The sequence below is a fragment of the Salvelinus fontinalis genome, chromosome 20, assembly GCF_029448725.1.
Source record: "Salvelinus fontinalis isolate EN_2023a chromosome 20, ASM2944872v1, whole genome shotgun sequence".
Taxonomy (NCBI): Eukaryota; Metazoa; Chordata; class Actinopteri; order Salmoniformes; family Salmonidae; genus Salvelinus; species Salvelinus fontinalis.
In genome coordinates, this window is record NC_074684.1 from 29,538,910 (window position 1) to 29,553,326 (window position 14,417).

Consider the following 14,417-nt stretch of genomic DNA (forward strand, 5'->3'; position numbering starts at 1 on the left):
CTTTATAAATACATTTGATTGATTTGATTGATGAGGATGAACTTTCTGATTCAGAGGAGGCTGTGGGTGGGTGTAGGTGTGTTGAAAAGGTTAGTCGTTATTTTCACACAGTCATCTGAGAATGTTGGAGTATCTTTAAATGTATGTCGCTGCTAACTGCCTACTAGAAGATAGGGGTGGGTCTTCTGGCTTTGTTTGGGAAATAGGGGAGTTCCCCTGTATTCGTTGTGTGTGTGTGTGTGTGTGTGTGTGTGTGTTTTTTTTTGTGTGTGTGTGAGATAGAAACATTGTTTTGCCCCTCCACCTTACACTGATTCAGAATACAAAAAGTGAAAGGAATTTTAGATGATACCAGGTACTATGCACTGTCTGTCTGTCTGTCTGTCTGTCTGTCTCTGTCTCTCTCTGTAATCACAATCTCCCAGATTGTGACATTATGAAGCCCCTTCTGAATGGCAGATGTGTGAGCTAGGTATGTTTGTGGAGGTGTTAAACAGGTTGATTTCTTCCTCTAAGGATTTTCCTTCAGCTTTTTTTTTAGCTTTCCTTTCCAACTGCTGCTCTGTGTGTTTCCAACTGCTGCTCTGTGTGTTTCCAACTGCTGCTCTGTGTGTTTCCAACTGCTGCTCTGTGTGTTTTACCAACTGCTGCTCTGTGTGTTTCCAACTGCTGCTCTGTGTGTTTCCAACTGCTGCTCTGTGTGTTTCCAACTGCTGCTCTGTGTGTTTCCAACTGCTGCTCTGTGTGTTTTACCAACTGCTGCTCTGTGTGTTTCCAACTGCTGCTCTGTGTGTTTCCAACTGCTGCTCTGTGTGTTTCCAACTGCTGCTCTGTGTGTTTCCAACTGCTGCTCTGTGTGTGTGTTGGGGGGGGGGGGGACTTAATTCATAACGTCCACGCTTGCCTGGTCACCAGCTAGCTAGGCACCTATTGACCTTACATGTGCTTACACACACACACACAAACACTTGAAAGGAAGTTTGCTGCCATATCAATTTTGGGGATTTTGGTGGGAAGTTGAATCGTTCCTGTTCTCTGCACTTTTATAAAGTGCCTTTTTATATTGAAAAACCCCTGTCATCTCTATTCCTCTCTCCAGCCCTCCTTTACATCTCTATTCCTCTCTCCAGCCCTCCTTTACATCTCTATTCCTCTCTCCAGCCCTCCTTTACATCTCTATTCCTCTCTCCAGCCCTCCTTTACATCTCTATTCCTCTCTCCAGCCCTCCTTTACATCTCTATTCCTCTCTCCAGCCCTCCTTTACATCTCTATTCCTCTCTCCGGCCCTCCTTTACATCTCTATTCCTCCCTCCGGCCCTCCTTTACATCTCTATTCCTCTCTCCAGCCCTCCTTTACATCTCTATTCCTCTCTCCAGCCCTCCTTTACATCTCTATTCCTCTCTCCAGCTGTCTGTATAGTCAGGTGATGTGTATAATGAGGGCTGTGAGGATTATTAGTCTATTGGGAGTATGAATATGAAAGTGACATTTTAGGGACTGGTTTCCTTGGAGGACTAGCATCGCCATGGCGATGCTAGTAGCGTAGTAGTAAACAGACACAGGTGAAGCTGGCTGAACACTCCTGAGTAATTCCAGTGTATGGTTTCTATCAGGACTGTGTTCATTAGGCACAAATGGGAAAAAACAGACCCAAACGAGGAGGTACAACCTTTACTTGTCCAATAAGAAACGTTTTGTTTTCCGTTGTACAATGTTTTGCTACGTTAGGCCCTAATGGACTTGACCCAGGTGCATCAGACACCAAACCCCTATTTGGAAGCAATCAATATGTTTACATGCACACTAATGATTAGATATTAAACTGATTATGGCAATACACAGAGTATTACATTAGTCATGTAAACTCCTTACTCTGCTTGTCTTAATTGGAATAAGGTCCCAAATCAATTACTCAATTGCTTACTTAAAAAGCCTGGTTTTCTGAGCAATCTTTTTAATTATTAGGACATGTAAACAGCTTAATGGGCTTTCCAGCGGTGAATTTGATCTACACATCTACCAGCACCGGTAGCGCAAGCCTCCATCTTACGAGTTCAGAAAAACTCTAATCATTTTTCTTCACATACGAACTTTATATGTCCAAATAAAAAATATGATCACTGTGATAGAATGTTTTATTTTCTGCGTTTATCAAAAGTCCCATCAGGTAGCCTGATTTCAGATGTATCCAGGATTATTAGATGAAAAAGTTGTCCTTGTAAAGCATGTCAAGGTTTCAAACAAACTATTATATTAATTGGACTATCCACAATAATCATATTGTGTGCATGTAACCAATGTATCGCTCCACAGTTAGCAGTGAAATGTTTATGTGCAAGATGAAGTATGCCTGCAGGCTACCTCCGGTTGACTCTGTATGAAGTCTACAGCCTCTATGGTTATAGGTGTTGTTGGAGAGCTAACTGAATCCTTCTGGCCTGGGGCTGGTCTAGCAGCTACAATCACAGGCTGTAGTGCATATGCCATACGTGTTGGCATGGGATCTAATCCTCTGTTTATGTCTACTTCCATCTTTCCTTCTCTCTTTCGTATCCGCCTTTCCCAATAAACAAAAAAATATGGAATGCCGATTAGGATTCCACTCCCTTAAAAAGGAATCCTCAGTGGCGCACACACAGAGATAAATAGTGTTGTTTCTCTCTCGGGTCAGGCTGTCTGGAACTATTCTGAACAAAAATATAAACGCAACATGTAAAGTGTTGGCCCATGTTTCTTGAGCTGAAATAGTGCTTATGGAACAGTTCGGGGATCTTCTAAAAGCTTATTTCTCAAAAGCACGTTGCACACACATGTTTACATCCCTGTTAGTGAGCATTTCTCCTTTACCAAGATAATCCATCCACCTGACAGGTGTGGCATATCAAGAAGCTGATTAAACAGCATGGTCATTTGGCCCAGCGTTGTCTGGGTTTGGCCGGTGTAGGCTGTCATTGTAAATAAGATTTTTTCTTAACTGACTTGCCTAGTTAAATAAAGGTTATATGTTTTTTTAATTTTAAACAAAAAAAATCGTTACACAGGTGCACCTTTGCAGAGAACAATAAAAGGCCACTTTCTAAAATATGCAGTTTTGTCACAAAACACAGTGCCACAGATGTTTCTAGTTTTGAGGGAGTGTGTAATTGGCATGCTGACTGCAGGAATGTCCACCAGAACTGTTGCCAGAGAATTGAATGTTTAATTTCTCTACCATGAGAATTTGGCAGTACATCCAACCGGCCTCACAACCACAGACCACGTGTAACCACGCTAGCCCAGGACCTCCACATCCGGCTTCTGAGAACAGCCACCCGGACAGCTGATGAAACTGAGGAGTATTTATGTTTGTAATAAAGCCCTTTTGTGGGGAAAAACATTCTGATTGGCTGGACCTGGCTCCCCAGTCATGTGAAATACCTATATTAGGGCCTAATGAATTGTTTTAAATTGACAGTTTTAAATTGACTGATTTCAACTTTAACTCAGTAAACTTGTGACATTGTTGCATGATGCGTTTATATTGTTGTTGAGTATAGTTGTTTTATTGGCCACGCACAGACGACTTCCCTGCAGATAACAGATAAGAGAAGGGTTATCTCATGCCAGTCTACCATTTGATTAACCTGGATACTTCTCCATTCTACCTCCTGATTAACCTGGATCCTCCCCCACTCTGCTCCCCTGGTCCCTGATTAACCTGGATCCTCCTCCACTTTGGCCCCCTGGTCCCTGATTAACCTGGATCCTCCCCCACTCTGGCCCCCTGGTCCCTGATTAACCTGGATCCTCCCCCACTCTGCCCCCCTGGTCCCCGATTAACCTGGATCCTCCTCCACTCTGCCCCCCTGGTCCCTGATTAACCTGGATCCTCTTCCACTCTGGCCCCCTGGTCCCTGATTAACCTGGATCCTCCCCCACTCTGCCCCCCTGGTCCCTGATTAACCTGGATCCTCCTCCACTCTGGCCCCCTGGTCCCTGATTAACCTGGATCCTCCCCCACTCTGCCCCCCTGGTCCCTGATTAACCTGGATCCTCCTCCACTCTGGCCCCCTGGTCCCTGATTAACCTGGATCCTCCCCCACTCTGGCCCCCTGGTCCCTGATTAACCTGGATCCTCCTCCACTCTGCCCCCCTGGTCCCTGATTAACCTGGATCCTCCTCCACTCTGGCCCCCTGGTCCCCGATTAACCTGGATCCTCCTCCACTCTGCCCCCCTGGTCCCTGATTAACCTGGATCCTCTTCCACTCTGGCCCCCTGGTCCCTGATTAACCTGGATCCTCCCCCACTCTGCCCCCCTGGTCCCTGATTAACCTGGATCCTCCTCCACTCTGGCCCCCTGGTCCCTGATTAACCTGGATCCTCCCCCACTCTGCCCCCCTGGTCCCTGATTAACCTGGATCCTCCTCCACTCTGGCCCCCTGGTCCCTGATTAACCTGGATCCTCCCCCACTCTGCCCCCCTGGTCCCTGATTAACCTGGATCCTCCTCCACTCTGCCCCCCTGGTCCCTGATTAACCTGGATCCTCCTCCACTCTGGCCCCCTGGTCCGTGATTAACCTGGATCCTCCCCCACTCTGCCCCCCTGGTCCCTGATTAACCTGGATCCTCCTCCACTCTGGCCCCCTGGTCCCTGATTAACCTGGATCCTCCTCCACTCTGCCCCCCTGTTCCCTGATTAACCTGGATCCTCCTCCACTCTGGCCCCCTGGTCCCTGATTAACCTGGATCCTCCTCCACTCTGGCCCCCTGGTCCCTGATTAACCTGGATCCTCCTCCACTCTGGCCCCCTGGTCCCTGATTAACCTGGATCCTCCTCCACTCTGGCCCCCTGGTCCCTGATTAACCTGGATCCTCCTCCACTCTGGTCCCCTGGTCCCTGATTAAACTGGATCCTCCTCCACTCTGGCCCCCTGGTCCCTGATTAACCTGGATCCTCCTCCACTCTGCCCCCCTGGTCCCTGATTAACCTGGATCCTCCTCCACTCTGGTCCCTGATTAACCTGGATCCTCCTCCACTCTGGCCCCCTGGTCCCTGATTAACCTGGATCCTCCCCCACTCTGCTCCCCTGGTCCCTGATTAACCTGGATCCTCCCCCACTCTGGCCCCCTGGTCCCTGATTAACCTGGATCCTCCTCCACTCTGGTCCCTGATTAACCTGGATCCTCCTCCACTCTGGCCCCTGATTAACCTGGATCCTCCCCCACTCTGCTCCCCTGGTCCCTGATTAACCTGGATCCTTCTCCACTCTGCTCCCCTGGTCCCTGATTAACCTGGATCCTCCCCCACTCTGCTCCCCTGGTCCCTGATTAACCTGGATCCTCCTCCACTCTGGCCCCCTGGTCCCTGATTAACCTGGATCCTCCCCCACTCTGCTCCCCTGGTCCCTGATTAACCTGGATCCTCCTCCACTCTGGCCCCCTGGTCCCTGATTAACCTGGATCCTCCTCCACTCTGCTCCCCTGGTCCCTGATTAACCTGGATCCTCCCCCACTCTTGCCCCTGGTCCCTGATTAACCTGGATCCTCCTCCACTCTGCCCTCCTGGTCCCTGATTAACCTGGATCCTCCGCCACTCTGGCCCCCTGGTCCCTGATTAACCTGGATCCTCCCCCACTCTGCCCCCCTGGTCCCTGATTAACCTGGATCCTCCCCCACTCTGCTCCCCTGGCCCCTGATTAACCTGGATCCTCCTCCACTCTGCCCCCCTGGTCCCTGATTAACCTGGATCCTCCTCCACTCTGCCCCCCTGGTCCCTGATTAACCTGGATCTTCCCCCACTCTGCCCCCCTGGTCCCTGATTTAACCTGGATCCTCCTCCACTCTGGCCCCTGGTCCCTGATTAACCTGGATCATCCCCCACTCTGCTCCCCTGGCCCCTGATTAACCTGGATCCTCCTCCACTCTGCACCCCTGGCCCCTGATTAACCTGGATCCTCCTCCACTCTGCCCCCCTGGCCCCTGATTAACCTGGATCCTCCTCCACTCTGCCCCCCTGGTCCCTGATTAACCTGGATCCTCCCCTACTCTGCTCCCCTGGTCCCCGATTAACCTGGATCCTCCCCCACTCTGGCCCCCTGGTCCCTGATTAACCTGGATCCTCCTCCACTCTGGTCCCTGATTAACCTGGATCCTCCTCCACTCTGGCCCCTGATTAACCTGGATCCTCCCCCACTCTGCTCCCCTGGTCCCTGATTAACCTGGATCCTTCTCCACTCTGCTCCCCTGGTCCCTGATTAACCTGGATCCTCCTCCACTCTGCTCCCCTGGTCCCTGATTAACCTGGATCCTCCCCCACTCTGCTCCCCTGGTCCCTGATTAACCTGGATCCTCCTCCACTCTGGCCCCCTGGTCCCTGATTAACATGGATCCTCCCCCACTCTGCTCCCCTGGTCCCTGATTAACCTGGATCCTCCTCCACTCTGGCCCCCAGGTCCCTGATTAACCTGGATCCTCCTCCACTCTGCTCCCCTGGTCCCTGATTAACCCGCATCCTCCCCCACTCTGCTCCCCTGGTCCCTGATTAACCTGGATCCTCCCCCACTCTTGCCCCTGGTCCCTGATTAACCTGGATCCTCCTCCACTCTGCCCCCCCTGGTCCCTGATTAACCTGGATCCTCCTCCACTCTGGCCCCCTGGTCCCTGATTAACCTGGATCCTCCCCCACTCTGCCCCCCTGGTCCCTGATTAACCTGGATCCTCCCCCACTCTGCTCCCCTGGCCCCTGATTAACCTGGATCTTCCCCCACTCTGCCCCCCTGGTCCCTGATTAACCTGGATCCTCCTCCACTCTGGCCCCTGGTCCCTGATTAACCTGGATCCTCCTCCACTCTGCCCCCCTGGTCCCTGATTAACCTGGATCCTCCTCCACTCTGCCCCCTGGTCCCTGATTAACCTGGATCCTCCTCCACTCTGCCCCCCTGGTCCCTGATTAACCTGGATCCTCCTCCACTCTGCCCCCCTGGTCCCTGATTAACCTGGATCCTCCTCCACTCTGCCCCCCTGGTCCCTGATTAACCTGGATCCTCCTCCACTCTGCCCCCCTGGTCCCTGATTAACCTGGATCCTCCTCCACTCTGCCCCCCTGGTCCCTGATTAACCTGGATCCTCCCCCACTCTGCTCCCCTGGTCCCTGATTTAACCTGGATGGATCTTTTAGCCAGAGGAAAGCTCAGGGCAGTGGCCACTTTACTGATGCCCAAACAGCCAATTAAGTGGCCTAAGCCTGCTAGCTTCCCTTTCCTCTCGCTAGGCTCTAGGATTACTGGGTTATCTTCTACCACTGGGACCGGAGAGGGCCTCATAGGTAGGCAGTAGGCACGCTACACTAAAACAGCTATGTGTGTGTGGAACCATGGCTAGATGGGCTTGGTTCTCATGAATGGCTGCATCCCAAACGCCACCCTATTACCTATATCACAGGTGTCAAACTCATTCCACGGAGGGCCGAGTGTCTGCAGGTTTTTGCTCCTCCCTTCTACTTGATTGATGAATTAAGGCCACTAATTAGTGAGGAACTCCTTACACCTGGTTGTCTAGGTCTTAATTTAAAGGATAAAAGTCAAACATGCAGACACTAGGCCTTCCATGGAATGACTTTGATGCCGCTGCCTTATATAGTGCAATACATTTGGTCAGCTCTGTGTGTCATTTGGGTTGTACACTATATAGGATTATTACATATAGTTAGGATTAGACGGTTTCTGATTCGAGATCCACTGTTGACTAAATGTGGATCAATTGAAAAGCAGAGGAATTATTTTAAGAAACCATGTTTCATTTTCAGTGTGTTTCTCGTCAATTCTTTAGTGTTGCGTAGCTGGAGCAGGTTCAGTAGGGCACGCTGTCGCAAACATTTTGCAATGAAAAACAGAAATCTGTGTTTTTATTGGATGAGATCAGGCAGTACCTCCCCTGTTTCAATCTATTTCAAAACGTTTTTTCCCAACTTAACAGGACCCTGGTTTTGGCTGTGAGACGGGGGGGCATGCACTAATGACCTAGACCAGAGCTACATTGATCCTTTCAAGCCTCCCTGTTACTGATTCACAATGTAATAATCCTATTCCGTACAGTCAATGTTACAAAAAATACACATACACCAGTTAGGTGCAGTAAAATGTATTGTTTTACAGGGTCAGCCATAGTAGTACACTGCCACTGGAGAAAGTTAGGGTTAAGTGCCTTGCTCAAGGACACATCGACAGATTTTTCACCTTGTCGTCTCAGGTATTCGAACCAGTGACCTTGCTCAATGCTCTAACCGCCTGGCTACCTGCCGCTGTACTATTGTGGTAGATGGGCTGTGTAGCTGTATTATTCAAGGATTCATGTCATGGGAGATGAGTGGGAGAATCTGACTTTTTTATCTGAAAGCATGATGTCCAGGGAAGCCTGGATGGCAGTTAGTTTACTTTCTGCCACCTTTTGTTTAGAAAGACTGTAGTCTTGGATCTGAAAGGATTGGATTGGTTTAAGCAGTATGGCAGAATTACAACAAGTCTATCAGAGAGCTGGGTGGAGCTACTACCATATTTTTTCTATCTATCCAATCCTCTCAGAAGTGCCTTGGTGTGGTACAGGCCATTTCTGCACAGGCCCTGTGACAACGGAGCTGACTAATGCAAAAAAACGTCACGGCACTGTACAACAGCCAGCAGTTTTTAGCCCTGATAAAGTGACCGGGTTTGTGGTTTCTCTCATATGGGCAGGTGAGGTTTAGCCTGGTCGCAGATACGTTTATGCTGACTTGTCAAGTTTGCAAGACCACACAAACAAGATCTGGGACCAGCTAGGTGAGGCAGCATTTCTATGTTTGCTGGGACTGCTGTTTGTCTGTATCTCTGTAGAGTCAGAGGCAGGGATGGATTCCCTGTCACCGTGATTAGCCTGTCTGTTAATGAAGTCTCCTGAAAGAGCTGAGGCTTGTACTGCTTACACACACACGAATGCGCACACACTCTCTGATAAACTCATTAACAAACTTGGTTTGCAGCTCATTCTCACATCTCTCTACACATACACACACACACTGTGATAGACTCTTCTCTGGGATAGACTCAGCTCAGGGAGTGAGGAGACGATCAATGCAGCCAGCCTTCGTTGAGAAAAAACTTCAATAATACTGTTCTGTCTGTCTGTCTGTCTGTCTGTGTCAGAATGGAAAGGGTAACCACATACATTTCCAACGCAAACATATAGGAACATATTAAATTAATGTAATTAAATGTAAAATTCTCTCCCCTTGATCCTCTCCCAGGGTATACCCCATAAAGGAGGTTCCGGTAGAGACCAAGCCCCTGACAGATTGGCTGTACCAGAGGTTTGTGGAGAAGGAGGATCTACTGGCTCACTTCTACGAAACAGGTCGGTATTCACTGCTTTCTTTCTCCCTCTTTTTCTCCCTCCTCTCTTTCTGCCTTTCTTTCTGAGCTGTCTCTTTCTGGCCTCTCCCTCTATTTCAGAGAATTGACTGTACACATTGAGGCGTGATCACAATGTCGCTGACTATTCCTTCCTGTGTCCCCCCAACAGGAGCCTTCCCTCCGCCGAAAGGCCAGAAGGAGGCCGTCTCCCGGGCGATGACCCTTGACCCCGTGCGGCTCTGTCTCATCCAATCCCTGGCCTTTGCCTCGGGCTACCTGTGGTACAGCGTCCTCCAGTACTTCTACTACTGTTTGTTCTGAGTGTGCTGAAGAAGATGGAGTTTAAAAGTGGACCAGACCCTGGCACTGCTTCTGGATCAGTCGATGGCTCGCCCGCCCCGGCGCCATCTCTCCTTCCTATGATGGATGAATGTACATTTTGCAAAAACCGGGAGAGACTGAAAAAAAATGACCATGTTGGAGGCTATTTTCCCCCCTGGTTACATGAATACCTACACACACACAGACAAACGGACGGACACACACACAATTGACTGAAGCCCATACTTCTGAACATTAATCATTTACACATACTTACTACTTGGATATAAACGTCCCAATCTAGTTGGTCTCTCCAATGGAGCCTCATTTTCAAATCAAGCATGAGGCTCAGGATTTAGACTGAGGGTGTTTTCAAGTGGACTCTCTTCCTGGTCTTTAGGTGTAGTTTTACAGTGTGCGAGTATGCATTGTGTCTGCCATTGTACCCACCCCCACCCTCGGGTGAACCAACCCCCAGTTGGACCTCTCTCCAGGCCTGCTGATTCTGCGGTTGACCCACACTACAGAGAGGGTGGGCTGTTGTATGTACCATCAGAGACTACCATGCCAACCCCTCTCTTCTAGCCTTCATTGCACTAAAAGTATCCCTACTACCCCCCTCTTCTACTCCAGGAAATATTCCTGAATGGTAGCTGTTAATGTTTATTTTAAATTGCCCCTCCCCTTAACAACGGCCATTGCATTTGTTGTGGTCGTCGTCGCTCTCTATCTACGTTGAAGTCTTGGAGACTTTACTGTGTCTGTCTTTGACAGTATTCTGAACTGACTGACTGCGGGGGAATCTTCTTGTTTACACTAGTGGCCCTCCGTCTGGGCCTAAAGGGACACTGGCGACGATGTCAGGCTCTGGTTAGGACTGTTTCCACAACATGTGGTCGGGGTACCTGGTTCTGGAACCAAGGGGGGAAGGAGGACACAGCGGCGGAGGAACAGTGCCCAAACGCTGATGACAGAACACTGATGGCACATTGGGACAGCACTCTGATCTGATCCACCCTGAAAACAAACTCCCCTAACACCCTCTCCACCCCCCTGTCCTCACTCGTACACACACAGAGCAGAGTGGATCTCTGTCCATAGAGGAACGTCTCAGCGAGCCAAACTTAAAAAGGAGGACAAAGCTGAATTTACCCCCATTGGACTCCATACTGTAGTTTTACAAATATTTAAGTCATGGGGTGGGGAATGACATAATACAAATATTATTTTTATAGATGTGGCTACCCTAATGCTCTGCATTCTAAATTAGAGATTTTGGCTTACACACTCATAGGTGTCATTACTGTAAATTTACAGCATAACCCCCCCCCCCCCCCCCCCCCCCCTTTTATATGTATATATATAATTGATGTCGCGCTGCTCTGCGATAACGGAGATTCGACAGCAAATCACTGTTAGTGGTCAGATTTTATTTCAATTTTAAATGACTTGAACTGTTGTCCTTACGTCATGGGTATGTTTATTCTTGTACATAACGAAGCTGAGGAAGAAATTCAATGTTGTGAGGGACTGCAACCGATGTTATCTCTCTCTTGGTCCGTACTATTTCTGATTTGTTTTTAATTTTGAAATATCATAAATGTTTAAAGAACAAGAAAAAAATGAGGAAGAAAAAGCAAACGGCTTTTGAAACCAGTCACTTCTCTGTTACTTCCCTGTTTCTTGACCTTTGGTTTGACCTCTGACCTGGATGTTATTCATTCGCGCTTCATGAATCCAGAGGGCTCGGCCAGGCTCTCATCTCCTGCACTGTCACACTGCTCATTGATACACATATGGCCCTGTTGGAATACTTCAGAAATGCATCCTTTCCTTTCTACCTTTCTTGACATAATCACAGCTCTGAAGTGGTTGGATTGGTGGAAGTAACGGGACAGGGACATAGGCCCCTCCCCCCTAGGCACTGGATGATTCCCACTTGGAGATGTTAAAAGGACTTGATTGATGTGTGCAGTATATGGCAAATCTCCCACCTAGCCTATTAAAGATATTGCCAATTTACTGATCTCTATCCAGTCCTTTTTAGGGGGGTACCAAGAAGCTGTCTATTGGTAGGGCATTACGTTTTTGATTTGGAACTAGACCATCCAGGAAGAAATCACTCCTTCACATTGGAGGGGAATTCAGACACGGCCCAGCAATTATGCACCAATTCTCTCCCAAAAGTTGTTTTAATAATACCATGGGGGTTTTTTTTATCTAAAAAAATATATATAAACACACCTAAGAGGTATTTACGCTTTAGATGAACAGCTACAATCATGATGTCTAAGGAATGCAAACGGAATGCATTTTAGTCATGACTTACCTCTTAAACTGTGGTTAATACTGTCCAGTAACAGGCTGTGTATGAAAGACAGAAGGCTGGCTGGTTCGGGAGATAAGGTGTCCATTTGAAGATAGGGACGTACATTTTTAGCGGTCATCTTTGTGCCGGTCCCGTGAGATTGCTTTTCAATGTGAGAGAGTGACAGAAAATGAAGCTTCATCTTCTTTTTTATTTTTAACTGTCTCCAAAGAAAGGCAGGTAAAAATCTGATTTCCTAGATATGGTTTTAGGAAAGAAAAACAATGACAACGTTAAGAATTTTAACAAACGATACTAGAAACTCTGTAATTTTCCATTTTGTACTCCTCCCTTTCTTCCTAGCTACACAGCCATTTTACAACACAAAGAACTTGTGCTGGAATAAAAGTGATGGTCATAAAGATCCTGATAGCTTGTCTGATTTTTCCTCTGCCTCATTCTCTGCCTCATATTCTCTCTGCCTCATACTCTCTCTGCCTCATACTCAGTATTTGATGTTGGTTTTTGAAGTGTCTGACACACCCATTTTCAGATGGCACACGTTTACTTCTGTTTGAGTTTTATGTAAATAAATATACAGATAGATAGATATATATATACATTTTATTAGGAGCCATTATCTCACTAATATACTGAGAATGTGTAGAGAGGCTATGTCACTCTCATAGAATGTGTGATATACTTGTGAGCTACTGAGACCTGATTGAACTTAAACTGTGGTGCATGAGGCATTTTTAATAAAGGCCCACTCCTTAATTTGAAGAAGAAAAAAAACAATTGCAGCTCAGCCATGTCTCAAGGCGAGGTAAGAACTAAAAAAATAACACAAAAGGAGCGTAACATTTGTAAATCAAACTCTTTCACAATGTATTTGTATTTTTTTCAATGTCTTGGAGTGGTATGGGTAAGCAAACCCCTTTCTCCCACACCTAAACCCAGCACAATAAATAGTGATTTTATGGTGCTCTGATTGCATCTGTCAGGTTTATTGTCAGGCTTATTTCCTCATTTTCTATTGACATAGGCACTGATAGTGATGCCGTTGCCGCAGGGCGGTTTCCAGGTAACTAAAGCCTGTCCTTGCTTTTGGTCTCTGTTGCTCTTTGTTTAACCGTGGCATCTGTCATTTGACCACAGAGACCCAACGGTTTACATTACACATCCTCTTTCAGCTCTGAAACGGGTCGTCCTTAGTAGGAAGAAAACCATTCAAACCGGGGAGGCACTAACTAAATTTGTTCATAGATTTTCATTTCCTGTTCCAAAACGTTTTGCTACGCTGTGCCATTCTGAACACAGCCCATGTTAGAGGAAGTGAGTGAATGCCACCATGTTTCTTCCTGGTGTGTATTCACGTTATAGAACATTGCAGATAGTGTCAACTTTATTAATTACATTTTTATGTCCAATTCTGCATGACAGAATATCATGCCTGTTCTACAAAATGCATTTCTATCTGAAAATGTCACATTTCGCACCCTTCTGAACAGACACTTGTTCTATCTACACAGAGTATCTGTCACTTCTCAGACTTCTCTTTATCCTTCTACGCTTATCATTTGGCACAGGACTGAATTACTAAGATTGTTGCATTTATTTGTTGCCAGGTAGGCATAAACCACTGGGGCGAGGTCATGAATGAGAGGCCTTGTGGCCACTTGTTAAACTAAGCCGCCTGACTGGCAGATGTAGTAAAATGTTACATCATGTATAGGATGATAAGCGAGGATCTAGAGCAAGGGCGGCCTGGCTTGTCATCGCCATAGCAGCTGGAGTGATGGGGGAAGGGAGGAGGAGGGCTGGGTCTCTGCGAGAGCCACATAGTTGCAGGCAGCCAATGGGTAGCCAGGGCCTAGGCACTGGGAAGTGAGCTGGAAAATGGGATTAAAGATGCACAGGAGAGACTATAAGGACCCTGCTGACCTGCAAAATGACTAATCTGGGATTCACACCAGAGCGTCATCTCCATACCAAACAACTGAGAGGGAGGACCAAAGTCAGACCAGGGATCTCCTTTCGTCACAACGTGTCAGAGCTGTGCATTTTCATGGCCAGCGTAAACCAGAGACTACAGAATTAATATTAATAATCTACATTTACAACAACCCCATACATATTCTTCTCTGAAGGCCTAGTAATTTTCTGTTTTACACATGTGATGTGAAAGGTGTAGGACGAAGTTGCCGCTAGACCAGGGATGGGCAACTGGCCCCCCTTTTGTATATGTATATATATGATGTGGGTACGCAGACCCATGAGCCACTGTGGCCCCTCATGATGAATAATGTTTTTTTTTGTGGCCCCCTCCCTCATCAAAGTTGCCGATCCCCGCCCTAGATGCTGATCTTGGCTCAGTTTTGCATTTCCCCCACTGATGGTTAGGATTCGGGGAGAGGAAGCTT

At 47.6% G+C, this 14,417-nt stretch overlaps 1 protein-coding gene across 1 annotated transcript in view; it reads left to right on the top strand.

Annotated features, from left to right (window-relative positions):
• Positions 1-12,424, top strand: part of lpgat1 (lysophosphatidylglycerol acyltransferase 1) — an 84,912-nt gene extending 72,488 nt beyond the window's left edge. The window contains exons 7-8 of the mRNA XM_055873135.1: positions 9,260-9,366; positions 9,535-12,424. Coding sequence (XP_055729110.1) covers positions 9,260-9,366; positions 9,535-9,686 — 259 coding nt within the window. The 3' untranslated portion in view covers positions 9,687-12,424. The remainder of the gene's footprint in view (positions 1-9,259; positions 9,367-9,534) is intronic.
• Positions 12,425-14,417: the final 1,993 nt, after the last annotated feature.